The sequence below is a fragment of the Camelus ferus genome, chromosome 19, assembly GCF_009834535.1.
Source record: "Camelus ferus isolate YT-003-E chromosome 19, BCGSAC_Cfer_1.0, whole genome shotgun sequence".
Classification (NCBI taxonomy): Eukaryota; Metazoa; Chordata; class Mammalia; order Artiodactyla; family Camelidae; genus Camelus; species Camelus ferus.
The window spans coordinates 35,820,636-35,835,279 of NC_045714.1; the positions used below are offsets into that span (position 1 = coordinate 35,820,636).

The window sequence follows — 14,644 nt, forward strand, 5'->3', positions numbered from 1 at the left end:
GATCTGGACAGGAGGATCTCAGCACAAGGGATGAGGCCCAGAACAGCGATGACTACCTTCGCTGGAGACTGGCCAAGCAAACGTCAGGTGAAGCCATGTCAGCCTTTCAGCAGGCTGAACCAAACAGGTAGACACAAGTGTGGGCAAGGTCAGGTCTATCACTTGCCAGGTGTATGCCTTTGGTAGTGGATGACATTTTTTTCTTGGACAACCAACATTCATTCCACGTCCTAACAGTACCCCCTAATTTCCTTTGAGACACATCTCAGCTTTGTCATCACTGGCTTAGTGACCGGTTTTAGGATGGTATAGGACCCTATCAAGGCCAATGAGACATAAGATGCTTACTGCAGCTTCTGTGAATAAAGGACTCCCCTCTCCTTAGAGAGCCTCGAAAGGGTGCCCTTCCATTCCTGGTCAGCACTGTGTGAGAATGACAGGTCTGGAATCATGGCAGCATTCTAGTCCTACATAAGGGGACAAGCCACCTTGTAGAGCCTGAGGATGAAGTCACAACTGCACAAGATAGGGCAGCGAGAAACAGGAATGCTGAGGCTAACCATGTTGGTGTTGCTAGGACAATCCTAACCTCAAGACTGCACTCATATGGCATTTTCAGTTACATGAAATTTCACTGATTAACCCAATTTGATTTTTCTGACTCTTGCATCCAAGATTATTAAGTGATGGTATGATACCACTTACCTCAAAGATCTTTCATTTCAAAGTACAAAGTTTGTAGGTGCTAATGTGAAGGGTTATTACTGTCTGCCCTCCACTCACCATGCCCTTGGATGCTAAAGATAGCTGGAGATTCCAATTCTCCCTCAGGCTTTCTCCAACCCCTTCCCAATCAAACAGGTTCACAACTTCCAAACACATCATTCAGAAGTTTTTAATAAACAACTTCATTATAAAAACTTTTTTTGAAAATGTAATTCTGTAAAACATTGAAAAATCTACTTTAACAAAGATAGGCCCTGTGCATTTTCTAATGGCACTTATATTTTACAATTAAAAACCTTGTTTTATATAAAGCCAAAAATACTCCAAGAGGTTATTCACTGTGTTTACAAAGTGCTAGAAGGTTTCTGTCTTGTATTTTTCTCTCTTTAAATAATCTGGCATTACGAAAGAGTGGCTCCAAAGCCTTAACCACTGGGAGGGAGGGAGGTGTATGAGGAGAAATGGTGTTTCAGTTCTAGTGCCGAATATTTATTAATAGGTGGAGAGGAGCATTATGGGGAAAATCAGCTAAGGAAGTCAGCTTACACCTGAAGAAACTGAACTGGAATACGTCTTCCAAACCCCTCCACAGAGGCACTAGATTATCATGGTGGATCCTTCTCCTGTCAGAACCAGGACACCCCTTTTTCTCATCCAGTGGTGAGGTCACAGCCAATTCCTTCCACAGCAGGTTCAGAGCTCCAGGAGAGGCCAGGTTGGGGTCTCAGAGGAATCTGGACTTTTCTGGCCATCACCTGCCTAAGGCAAATTTTCTTATTACATAAATATCCTTGTTAAAAAGCAAAATATTGATCCTGTACAATATAAACTGTTAAAAAAAAAATCGTGCTTAAAAACAGCTCCTAGATAAGAGGGGAGGTGGAGGTGGGCGGAGAAAACAGCTACCAAAAACGGGCTCAGGGATTTAAAGGGTTACTAAGGGAAAGTTTAGGGGAGTGGGAGGATTTCAACTTAGGACAATATCTACGAGCAAAAAAGTAATCACACCTGCTTCCCGGATTTCCATTAACAAAATGCCATTTGTAAAAGGTTGAGGAAAAAACTCATTGGTGTTCCTTTCCCTACCTCTCACCTCTTTAAGATGTGCACAGATCCTCTGAGCTGACACAGCTGGGCATGCTGCCCCCTGGCCCCTAGGACTGCACTCACCCTGACCAGCTACTGTGCAGTGGGGAGATGCCTGCCACTGTTTAGGGCAGCTCATTGCTGACAGAGGTTGGAGGTGGTGGGGAAAGGGGACATCACCCCTTTTCCTGGTCCCTGTTGAGTCTCTGCCAACATGCCACGGCTCCTGTCCTGGACAGAAATCCCTAGGCTCTCACGGCCTCAGTAAGGGTACTGACGTTGGTTTGGTACTGAACGTCGGATAAAGTTACTCTTATCCTTTGAACAACCAGGCCAATAAGGTCTTTTTTTTGTTGTTTTTTTTGTTTGTTTGTTTTTTAATTTGGGGAAGGGAGGTTTACAAGAAATGGCTGTGTGGCCCTGGTCCAAAAAATAAAAGGTGAAGGCAGATATTCCTCTGCACCAGCAAAGTTCACAGTGATAGGAAAATTCCTTGTAGAGGGTGAGGGCACTGAAGGAAGAGAGGAGGAACAGGTTGGAAGAAAGGGGAGGGGAGGAGGGGCAAGGCCCCAGTTACAAGGTTTTAAATAGTTGCTTTGCCTGTCCTATGAGTTTCCCAGAATCACTAAAGGGGGAGAATTTAAGGAAGGGACAGGAGAGAGCAGACAAAGAGGAGAGGAGTCCTCTAAAAGCCCAAGACTTTATAGTCTGTGGCCAGAGGCCCACTGCCTCTGAAAACGAAAGGTGCAAGGAAGGCGGCAGGGAGTGGGTGAAGGTTGCTGGGTCTAGTGATGAAGACCAGAGACAACAAGGAGAATGGCAGCACTGAGGCCTGCTTGGATCCTCACACACCATTTCCTATACAAGAGTCCCAATAACATGCACAGCATGCAGGAGGTGACTGCGTACCAAGGTGGACGCTTTTAAAAGTAAACCTTAATTAGTCCCTGGGACTCACTGAAATGAATTTTTAGAAAGTAAATCACTTAGTCTGATTCTAATCTTGCCAGACATCTTTATATCTGGTTTTGTGGGTTTTTTCTAAAGGTATCCCAAGCTAGCCTGCCTAAATTAAAACATGTTTATTCACTCCACATTGCTTCCAATCAAGGGCCAGGGAGCTACATTTTAAGGCTTTCACCTCAAAGAAAGAGTACTGGCCTGGGCTGAAGCAGAAGCCTAGGTCTTGGACCTGCTCAGTTCCTGATGATAAACTAAAGTGATTTCTAGACGGAAGCGGGAGAGGGGGAGAACTGTGAGGAGGCTGAGGCAGTTCCTTGGTAGTTTGTCCTGAAACCCTAGTGGAGAAGCCAGTAGAGGCAGCTACTGAGAAGTGCCTAGAAACTACTGGCTGCATCTGTAGGAGTTAACAGTAAAGAGGTAGAAGTGTGTTTCTGAATCAGAGTGGGTGTCTCAAGAGGGTCCCACATTGGTGGTCCCTGAGCTGCCTCCCTTCGACGAGTGGGAAGAGTGAAGCCCATGCAGAACTGAGATGAAGCAGGGATGGGGTTCAGCTGGGCAAGAGCTGTGCTGTCCATGGCAGGGAGCCCCACAAGTCAGAAGAGAACTAATCATGTTGCAAGAAAACTTGCTCCGTACTGGGGGCAAAACGGAGGGGCCACAAGAGGAAGGTGGAAGTTCTTTGATGGAGAGCAGAGAAGCCTATGCACAGTGGCCCTGAGTCCATGGGGACTGCAAAGTGGGAGAGGAGGAACACTGTGGATAAGGAAAAAGTCTGGTATGCGAGGAAGGACGTATGCCCACAGGTTAGGACTCAACCATCTGCCCAGTCCTTACTTTCTGAAAACTCTTCTTCCAACAACTCCACAACTTCCTGGAAAAGGGACAGGTAGGAGACAAATGAGGGGTTCACGCGCTCTCCTTTGCTATCCACACCAGCCTAGGACCCAAGTCCCTCTTTCCAAGACTAATTAACAGCTCATGATGTTTAGGGTGGGGATTAGGAAATGGGGCAGGGGTGATACAAGTAGGCATGCCTTTCATTTCTTGCCCTCTCCAGTTAAAAAGGAGGGTGAGGGGGTCATGATGTACTTGGAGAAAAACAGAATTGCAGACCTGTGAGAAAACTGCTCCAATCTTCTCGCCCGTCTCCAGTGGACACTGCCGAGGAAGGCAGGACAGACACAGTCACGGAAGATGGCAGAGACTGAAGCAGTCCAAAGTCAGTTTATTTCCCCACAGGGGAAGAATGTGACCTCAAGTGAAGAGAAGTCAGCAAGACCCGACTCCGCCTTGTAAACAGGACTCCAGTTAACACCAGGTACCAAATGGTTCCGGCTGGTGCCAACTAGAACGGACTGGTGGGAATGGATTCACGGTGTGTAAACAATGTTCACTGCAATCATTCTAAGGCTAACAGCTGAGCAAGGGAGGTGAAATGGTGTGTCTGAGGCGACTGTGTAAACGGTACCGTTGCTGGAAAACACTGACTGAAAATGGAGGTGTTAGGACAGGAGGGATGGAGGCGATGGGGAAGAACAGGCCCTCTCCTGCCCGTTGGTTGGAAGCAGGCGATGGACCCTCTGCAGAAGGGCCTGACCAACTGCTGTGGGGTCTGCAGGCTGGGACCAGAAGGCGGGCTTCTTGGGCTATTTCTCTCGAGGTCATCCAAAATAAAACCCTCTGTGTCTCCGAGACCTCTCCCTTCTCCAAAGGGAAGGAGGTTCTGACACTTTGGAAAGGGAGAGGGCTAAGTGTGGCTCCCGATTCAGATAAAAAATAAAATAAAAGTAAAAATACCTGAAGTCCTATTGTATGAGATCTTTTCATGGGGCTGGGGCTCAAGGCTCCTCTTGGAACTGATCCTGGAGCCCAAGCCCCCAAACCAAGTGCTCCATACAGATACTGGAATTTTTTCTTTTTGAACCCAGCTCTGAAAGCTCAGCTGCCTTCATGGGGGATGCAGATGGGGTGGGTACGAGGCTCCCTGATAGAGCCCAAGACTGAGCTGAGGGCCTCCGTGGGGCTACTGGAATGCCTGGTGGAAACGAGGCAGGGTGGTGGTGCTCAGGCCGGAGGTGAAGACAGGAGGCAAGGAGTGCAGAGGCCCAAAGTTCAGTGGTCCCCCAGCTCCTGGGGAATCCTGAGGCTGAGCTTGCAAAGTGGTGAGCAGGGGCTGCGCCTCAGCCTGGGAGTAGCCCATGACCAAGCCTCCTGTGGCCCCAGGTGGGTTACACGGGGGCAGGTTGAGAGGAAGAAAGCCCAGTAAATGGGAGAAGTCCACATTAGCAGCGCAGAGGGCCTCAGAGAGGTTGGCGGGGCTCTTGGTGAGCAGTGCTTCATCTAGGAGGGCCGCAGCTGCCGCCGGCTGAGGTGAGGCGGGCTGGGGTTCAGCGGATGAGAGAGACAGGCTTCCAGGAAGCTCCGCCAGAAAACTATCCACCTCCACTTTGGGCAATTTGTCGGGCAAGTATGAGGTAGATCCAAGCTGGTATTTTGGAGGAAGCTGAGCTGGGGAAGAGATAGGTGAAGATTCCAGAGGGTAGCTCATACCCATGGGCAGCGTGTTGTGCACCAGGGAGTGTGGCACGCCCGCACTGGGCATGGTGGGGATGTGGGCACCATACATGCCCATGGGCAACATGCCAGGGAAGGCCTTGGCCCCCATCACGTCCCGAGAGGCCATGCACAGCACAGGGCTCAGCTCTTCCTTAACGTTGACTGTGGAGCTGCAGCTGAGTAGGCCTAACATGTCCACTGGCTCTGTCTTGATTTTGAGCAGCTCCTGCGAGTGGCTCTTCTTGACATGACGTGTCAGGTGGTCTTTGCGGCCAAATCTCTGGGCACAGTACTGGCACAAGAAGTCCTTCCGGCCTGTGTGTACCACCAGGTGCCGCCGCACATCCTTACGAGTATAGAACCGCCGGTCACAGTGGTCACAGGGGTGCTTCTTCTCTTTGGCACCGCCTGCTACCCGGCGTGAGTGGGCCTTCAGGTGCTCTAGCAGGGCCTGGGTACTCTCGAAGGTCTGCAGGCACACCTTGCAGCTGAGGTCACCACTGCTGGCAGCATGCATGGCCAGGTGGCGCCGGTAGCCCAGCTTTGTATTGTAATTCTTACCGCACTCAGAACAGTGGAGGGCCTCTTTGTTGGGGTCGTGGGTCTGCAGGTGGTTCCGCAGATGGTCCTTGCGGTGAAACATCTTATCACAGTACATGCACTGGTGGGGTTTCTGGGCTGAGTGGGTGGCCATGTGCCTGGAAGTAAAGGTAGAGGATAGAGGAGAAAGAAAGGAGATCACATGGGCTGGCCAGACAACTGAGTTGTCCATTAACAGGGAACTAAACACAAAAATTATGGTAAAGCCATGCAGTGGAATGGAATACCAAGATATCCTCACACACCTGCAAATCACGTATGTACTGCTTCTTTGCAGCATTGATTTTACTAGCAAAAAAATCAGGAACAACCTCAATGTCCATTAATAGGGAACTGGTTAAATAAATTACTCTAAGTCCATAAAATGACTTAGCTTTTAAAAAAATAAGACAGCTTTACATGCAACACAGGTAACAAGCTCCTAAGATATAGTAAGTGGAAAAAGGTATGAGACAGACTAACGTGTACAGAATGGTACTATGCATGAAAAGAGGAAAGATATATGTATGTTTGCTTGTTATGTGCTTAAACTATTTCTGGAAGGACACACAAGAAACTGACAACACTAGCTGCCTATGGGGAGAAGAAATGGGCAGCTTTTATGGGTGTGATGGAGAATTTTCATTGTATACCTTTTGGTAACTTTTGAATTTTGAATTACATAAATGTATTTCCTTTGCAAAAAAATTTATTTAAAAAAATTTAAATGATACAATAAAGGGAAAGCGGAATATATCTAACTTCCTGATCTGAAACAATCTCCCAAGATATAGAGAGCCAACTCAAAAAAGGAAGTTCAGGATAGTGTAATATAATCCCCTGTGAAAATAAAAAGGGAAGGGAATACACGTCTGAATGTCTCAGCAAGGATGTGCAAGAAACTGATCCTGCTGGCTGCCTTTGTGGAGAACGGTGGCTAAGTGTGACAATTCATTTTTCACTGCATGTCCATGTGAACCGTTTAAACTGTTTGTCATGTAAAGTGGCAACATTTAAAAAAATGTTTTCATAATATGGCACCTCAGTGTCCCTTGGTTTACCTGCTCTTATCTGACTAGAAAACAGCTCAGAACCCAGGAATTGCAATCCAGAGCTCCACAGTACATTCAGAATCAACTCAACAAGACTTTGGGGTCCCACTGTTTGCAAGCCCTGTGTGAGCTGTGTCATCAACCTTGTTCTTAAGAGCAGCCCCCCACCCCAACCAGTCAGTAAATGGCAGAGGCTAAATTTAAACACAGACCTTCCTGAAACCTGGGTTCACTCAGGTATGTCACTGCTGTCTCTAGCACAGTACCCAGTGATCCTTTCTACCTGGAGGGTAGAATCGTACCCATTACCCTCATGCTATGTGTGAGTGCTCATACCTATGAGAGTTACTATTAATCTCTTGTGACATAACTGACGTAATATATGAGAGGGAGATGCTGAGTGATCCACAGTCCATTTCCCCCATTTTGCAGGTGAGGAAACCAAAGCCCAAAGAGGTTTATTAATTCGCCTAAAATCACAGTGACTTGGAGTGGTCAGAAGCGCCTGTCTCCTGGACCAGGACCTTTCCTGCAGCCTCCTACTGACACTCAGACTGTCACCAAGAAAGTCTAAGAGGACAACCCCAACTGGAATCCTCCTAAAACACAGGAGCACACAAAATCAAAGCATTCCTGAGAACCACAGAACTGTCATGAGGGCAATCCTGGTCACACACTACCCTGTTTGGTACCCATTTTAGTTCCTTCCTATCAACTGTTTTCCAGACAAGGAACTGAGGCTTTCTGTGGTCACCTTGTTCATGTAGTTACTTGTTTGCTGTCTGTCTCTGCTGTTAAGACAGTAAACTCAGGAGGGCCAGCACTCCCATCTGTCTGGCTCACTCGTCTGTCCCTAGCACTGAACACTGTGCCTGGTATGAAGGAGGAGCTCAATAAATCCTAGTTGAGAGACGAATGACTGTGCATCAGGCAATCTATCTCATTGGTAAAGGGCATGTTCATGTTCTTCTAATGGAAAGGCAAGGATAAAATCAAGGTTACTTCTGAGCAGGCCCCCCTCCCTTCAAAGTAGGGGTTCCTGGGCTTTTAAGTTTCAGGAAAGTCTCTAACTCAGAGGACACTAGGGACTCTACAGAGACCTAAGTAATCATCTAAGTGGCAGGTTGGTTCAGTAGAAGAGGCACTGCAGGACCTAAGAAGCTATATGACCTTGGGTAAGATACTTCTCCACTCTTAGCCTGCACTTTAAAATTTACAGATTGCACCAGAGGGTCTCCTTTTCCTTCTAAACTTCTAAGACCGCTTCTAATTTCTGGCTAATATTCTCACCATTACCTGACACAGGTGGGGAAAAGTAGGACAGGCATACCTCAGAGATACTGTGGGTTCAGTTCAGACCACTGCAATAAAGTGAGTATCACAATAAAACAAGTCACATGAATTGTTTGGTTTCCCAATGCATGTAAGTTATATTTACACTATACTGTGGTCTATTAAGTGTGTAACAGGATTATGTCTTAAAAAAACTGCATAAAACTTAATTAAAAAGTACTTTATTGCTAAAAAATGCTAACCATTATCTGAGCCTTCAGCAAACCATAATCTTTTTGTTGGTGGAGGGTTTAAAATACTGTGAGAATCACCAAAATCTGACAGAGTAATGAAATGAGCAAATGCTGCTGGAAAACCGGGCCAACTTCCTTGACTCAGAGTTGCCACAAACCTTCAATTTGTAAAAAAAAACAAACAACAAAACATAGTATCTACAAAGCGCAATAAAGATGACGTACGCCTGTACTGAAAAAAAGATTCAATCTAGTTTGTTCATGATTGTCTGATATTGTACCCATCAGATTCTGATGTTTCAATAAAAAATACCACCATTATTTCTACTGAGTGACCTCAAATGGTTGGCATTCAGAGTACACTTATGGGACAAATTAACCTCTATTCTTCTGCCACAGAAAAAGCCCCACACTCGGTGGAGTCTCTCTGGCTTTATCCTCTGGGAACCTCAGGGCAGGGAGAGGTATGGGAGTGTCACCTACCTATACAGCTTGTACTTGGAGGCAAAAGCCTTGCCACAGTGCAGCTGAGGGCAGCTATACGGTCTCTGCTCTGGATGGGGGAGGCTGTGAGGCCTCAGCTTCTCCCCATTTGAGAAAGGTGTCACCGAGATTTCACATTGGCACTTCACTTGACTCTCCGCCTCCCGGCCCCGAGGCCTGGGAACTAGTTTCCAGCCCACTTCCTCCTCCTGCTTTGCATCTTGAATCCAGGGGGGGACGCTGGTGAAAAATGTGGTCATGGCAAGGCTAATGGCGAAGGGCCATGTTATTGAGAAAGCCTCCCCATCAGCTCCACAGGGCTCTCTGCTCTGTCACAGCCTCCAACGCAGCCTTCAGAAAACAATCTCTTCACCTGAAACATCAGAACACCTGGTGTTAGGGAGCCCAATACCATGAAAACATGGGCTCTGGAGGCAGACAGATCCCCATTCCACCCCAGCCCTTCCACTTAGCAGCCATGTGACTTTTAGCCAGTTACTTACTTCTCGAGCTGTTTCCCCATTTACAAAATGGGCTTAATAATCTCCTAAAACATAAGGATGCTTTGAGGATTACATGAGATAATAAATATAGAGCATTCAGGAGAAGGCTGGGCACCTAGTATAGGAAACAGGCTAATCAGAGGAAATAAAAGCCCTAAACTCCAAACTTTACCTTCTAACTTTACTTTTACATCATTTCTACTAAATTTAGAGATAGCAGCACCTCCTCCTCCTCTTGTTTACCCTACCTTCTCCTCATAGAAGTGTTAAGGAGCAATAAAATGCCCAAAAGGAAACAGAAGAGAAGGGAGAAGCAGCATTTTCTTAGGAAATTGACACCCTGCAAAGTCAGCCCCTGCGCCAGATGTGTTTCTTAGCAGTGCATCATCATCAAGAGGTTCTGTCTGAGAAGGCAGCCGCAGACTCAGCATTTCTACTAAACCAGTACTGGTCCCACCCTGCCCTCCACCACTACTCTGGGTCTCTTGGGCTCAGGGCTCAGGCCACACTTCTCTAACGAAAGCCCATCCAGCACTTAAGGTGTTGAGTGGCCCCTCCTACAGACCCTCATACTTCATCTCTCCATGATGAGCAGGTAACACACTTGCGTTAGAACATAGGCTCCACCACCAAACTCTGATTCTTTGAGAGTTCATATCATATCTCTTTCATCTCCATACACCTAGCATTTAGAAAAGGACTTTCAACTTTCTTTTAGATGAGTAAATTAGTCATTAAATGCAGGTTGTTTCTCATAAGCTAACATGCTCAGGAAGTTCTGGTTTAAACTGGATTCCAAAGTTGGGAGCCAATATCTTGAAGTCTGATCCTTTCTCTTGGATTGGGAGAGGGAGGGTGGATGGAGCAAAGGTGATACAACTTCTTGCCTGACATCAACTCAGAGGAAGAGAGGATGGGCGTTACCATAATGATTCTCAAAAGGGGGACAACAGACCCATGTTCACACTCACAAGAACATCACAGATTACGAACCGCAATGCAACTTGCTACAACAGGGGGATTTCCTTTGAAGAGGTCATGCCAAAATGTGGTCATGAGGCTTTTCCATGTAAAGGGAGCAAAGCGGGTATCTGGGGATTGTCCACGAGAATCTAGGGAGGGCTCCAACCACACAAACTAGCTGTGGGCCAAAGAATGCTTGCTCAGCTCATTAGCACCTGCTGCTTACAGTGACCATTCAACCAACAGGCTGGCCCTGAACGAGATGATGGGATCAGCGGGTTCACGCCCGAGAGAGCTTTGCTCATCATCAACATGAGCTATGTCCTGTTCAGGAACCATTCCTCTTGTTGAAGAAACACTGCAATGTAATATGATAAACATTTCCCCATCACAAATGGAGATTTGCCTAGAAAGAGCTGCACAAAGGTGGCTGCATTTTGCACGAGTCACGTGCTAGCACTAAAAACTAGTTCCACTTGAGTCTTCGAGTCATCATGGCATAGTTGCCTGCTGCATGATAAACCTCAAAGGCCTCTGACGTCTGGCTTTCATTGTTTAAGTCCCCTCCTTCTTCGAAAGGGTGGAATTACCTGTTTATAATACCAGTGATTACCAGGCAGCTTGGAACTGGGTTGAGAGCGAGCACAAATTTGAACACCAAGTTTGGAGGGAATTTCCCCTACCTTCAAAGTCAAATTCTGTTCCCCCTTGGTATCTGAAATCATGCACCTCAGGCTCTGGGAAGTTGGGAATGGCAGCCAGAGGGATGCAAGCTGCATCAATCTGGCTGCTGTGATAGGGGAGCCTAGCCCTGGAAATTCCACACAAACTCAGAAAGAGAGCAGTACATCCCCCACCTCCCACACATCCACCTCATCTATTCTCCTGAACAAGCACAAACAAGACACAGCAGTTTAGTATGCTGCTACTGAAAGAGTGAGTAATGGGCTTCTAGGAAAGAGGCTGGTGGTGGCTAAGAAGGGCTCATGAGGCTGTGCTGATAGAACCAAAGGAGGAAGGCAGCAGCCATGTGCTTGCCTTGATCTGCATTTAATGGGGCTGTGGCTGTGGTGTTACCTTAGGGACCCTTTTGGGAATCTAGTTTCTCTCCCTCTGTCCTTTGTCTGCAAACTCCTCTTATCCAGGAAGATTCCAGGGCCTCTCCTACATTATTCCAAGGCCTATTCCTTCAGACTTTTTCTTCAGCAAAACTGTGAAAGAATTCTGCTTCTCTTTCAAAGCTGCTCTTCTGGTCTCACATTCTAACCTTAACAACTCTAGAAGCTGACAGAACCTGTTCCCATAAAACAAACACAATCAATCCCTCCCAGTTACTGGTATAACTTGCTATATTTTCATCCTAAGATTCCTTCTGGCACCTGATCTGAAGAGGGAGGTATTGTGGAAAGAACCTTGGACTTGCTAACAGAAAGAGCTGCCACTTACTGTCTGAGAAACCACGGGCAGGTTACTTTGTTCCTCTGAACCTTGGTTTCCTCAATTTCTAAAATAGAGATTTATTTCTCTTACCTGTAAAATTCTCATGGAAGATTCAGTGAAGCAGTATTTTTGAAATATCCGACAAAATGTGTGAATACAAGCAGTGCTGTCTCTGAGATCTAAATTGTGTCTGTTATCTACAAAGGGCCTGAGTAATACTTTTTTTTCTTTCCCTTAATGTTACTTCTCAAGCTTCAGAGTTTCCTTCCCTTCTCAACATCTCCCCAGAATGCAGCCTTCTCCTTTTCCCTCACAATTAACCCTCAGCAAATCCCCCCGGCCAGTCCCTCTACTTTAGCTTACTCCAGCACCAACCATATCCTGGGCCAGTGTTCTCTTACTTTAGGAGTCTCTTTTTTTATTAAGGCTCCATACCCCCAATACAAATGCCTACTAAAAACTCTGTATGGCCCTCTTTGGAAGCTGAAAGGAGACAAATTGCTCCCCCGTCTGTCTGTCTTCTGCTGTGTGCCACGATGCCTCTGATGAAACTATAGTTTTTATGGTGTTACATCATCTCTATAGAAACTGCGTTCTTTCTCCATTATTAGCCTGTTTCCTCATCTGTAAAACTAAAAATACTTACCTCACAGGCTTGTTATAAGGATTATTCTAGTCAGGTATGCAAAGCGCTCAGCACAGGGCTTGGCTTGCTCTAAGTACCCAACAAAAGGCACCTATTATCTTTGCCTTTGTGTTGAGTTGCATGTTCCCACCTTCTGCTGCCACAGTTGAATTCTCCCAAACCTCCCCCCAAAACTTGAGAAATAGCCCCCCTGCAGCCAGGAAAGGGTTAATCTCTAAGTGTTCTTAACTAGAGAGACCCACAGAGGATTAACAGCTCCACTTCAGTGACTACCCTAAAATAGCTTTTATCCCTCCTGCCCAAGAGCTACTTGGGGATCTGAAGAACTCAATTCAACACCTGCCGAAGAGGAAACACACCCAGGAACTTTCCTTGGAGTGGACAGAATCTCCTCCTAAGCAGAACCCAAAATAGCAACTGGGAAATTATAAATAGACTTAGAGATTTAAAAAAAAAAAAAAAGGTCCTGACCTGGGCACCAAAAACAAATCCAAAAGACACACTGACTGGCTGGAAAGCAGAAGGAAAGGGGGGAATAGGAATAGCTGCCCCCCTCACTCTCTCACACACTCCCGAGTGGTGGGAGAATTAAATTACAGGGAAGCTGGAGAGTCTCAATGACTTGCATCATTCCAAGAGACATCAAACAGGATTAACAGGGGTTGGATTTACTCTCAGGCTGCTAGTTCCTCTGTCAGCGTAGATGGGCCCTCTTTGGAGTCCCTTTGATGCACTATTTCCTCTGGTTCCCGCCGCCTCCCACTCCTGAGGAGGCCTTGAGCAAATGGCAGCAACTCACTATAGGCCCATTTTCACGAAGAGGAAACCTGGTTAGACCCCCAACCCCAACCTGGTTAGACCCCCAACCCCAACCTGGTGGCCTCACCCTGGGTGGTAGGGTTAGAAACCCAAGGCCTGACACTTTCAGAGTCCCAGGGAGACAGGTGGGGAAACACACACAAGCCAGGAGACAGGTACACTTGTAGGTGAAGGCACCAACAAATTCCCATACCCGAGGTCTCCTTATCCTGCACTTTACAGGTCTCTTTCCCCCAACAAGTTGGGGGCATAGCCTGGGATAGGATTTGCAGGGAGGAACCTAGCTCCTGGGCAGTTTCTAGACCACCGCCTCGCGTAGGGGGAAAGGTTAAGTGCCCCTGGGGCTGGGAAGGCTGGGGGTGGATGGCTGCCGGACCAGGGACAGAAATTCAAGAAGTCTGGAGGAGGTCTCAGGGATAGGAGGGAGGGAGGAGCAATCAAGTTATCTGGGTCTCTTAGAGACCCCCTGGCAAAGATGTGGGGGGAAGATTACAAGGGTTGGAGGATTCCAGGGGCTGTAGAGAGTCAGAAACTAATTCCCTGAATTTCAGAGTCTCAAAATGGTACTGTGTGGAAGCTGTCTAGGGTTTGGGAGTAAAATCGCAGAGGAGGGTACTACGGGCAAGGCTCACTTGTGTTCCCTAGAACCAAATATTTGGAGGAAGTCTCAAAAGAGGTTATGTAGTTCTAGAAAATGAAACAGAGGGGAAGAAGCGGACTATTAGGAGCAGGGAAGGGGGTTATGTGGGTCCGGGTAGGCGTGTCTGAGGGGAGGGAGCAGGTGCAGCTTATCTGCGTCCCCCAGACCCGGGTCCCTGGTAAGGTCTGCAGCGCGTTATCTGGGTCTCCAGGGAGGCTGGGGATCGGGAGTGGGGGACCCTCAGGGTTGCGTCTCCAGGTCTCGGAAGGGAAGGGCCAGTGGGATTTCTTCGGGTCCCCCAGACCCAGGTATTGGGGTCGGGAAGTTTTCGTCACCCTGGGGCCTATCTGAGCCCGAGTTGGCGCTGAGGGGGCCTCGGGTCGGGGGTGTGGGCGACCGCGCCGAGCGGCCCGCGATGAGGGGAGCCGCCGCTCCAGGTGCCGGGCGCGCGGGCGCAGCGAGACTGCCTCCCGCCCCGCTCCCTGCCGTCCCCCGGGGCCCTCGCCGGCACTCACCGCGCTCAGGGCCCCGCGCTGCGGGCCGGGCCGCGCTCGGGCTCCGCCAGGCCCGCTCAGGCCCCGGTAGTGGCGGCGGTCGGGCCATTGTGCGGTGCATTGTGGGAGCCGCGCGAGCAGGGGCTCGGGCCGTGGAGGGGGCGGTGC

At 47.9% G+C, this 14,644-nt stretch overlaps 1 protein-coding gene across 2 annotated transcripts; it reads right to left on the reverse strand.

Annotated features, from left to right (window-relative positions):
- Positions 1–879: 879 nt before the first annotated feature.
- On the reverse strand, positions 880–14,631 carry PLAGL2 (PLAG1 like zinc finger 2). 2 transcript variants are annotated; one of them, XM_032462086.1, is made up of 3 exons: positions 14,498–14,631; positions 8,972–9,344; positions 880–6,029 (listed from the first exon to the last, which is right to left on the reverse strand). In XM_032462086.1, the coding sequence occupies exons 2-3, from the start codon at positions 9,229–9,231 to the stop codon at positions 4,799–4,801; spliced, it is 1,491 nt and encodes a 496-aa protein (XP_032317977.1). In that variant the 5' UTR covers positions 9,232–9,344; positions 14,498–14,631; the 3' UTR covers positions 880–4,798. The 2 variants fall into 2 exon arrangements, with proteins under 2 accessions (XP_032317977.1, XP_032317978.1); XM_032462087.1 differs by lacking the exon at positions 8,972–9,344 and having other exon boundaries at positions 14,498–14,617.
- Between the last annotated feature and the right edge of the window lie 13 nt (positions 14,632–14,644).

What these genes read in the sequence shown, in the direction of transcription:
- PLAGL2 (XM_032462086.1), bottom strand. Translation starts at nt 9,231, where the DNA reads ATGACCACATTTTTCACCAGCGTCCCCCCCTGGATTCAAGATGCAAAG. An exon ending in TCCAAGTACAAGCTGTATAG is followed by an intron (nt 6,030 to 8,971) that starts GTAGGTGACACT and finishes CTTTACTTCCAG; the next exon opens with GCACATGGCCACCCACTCAG.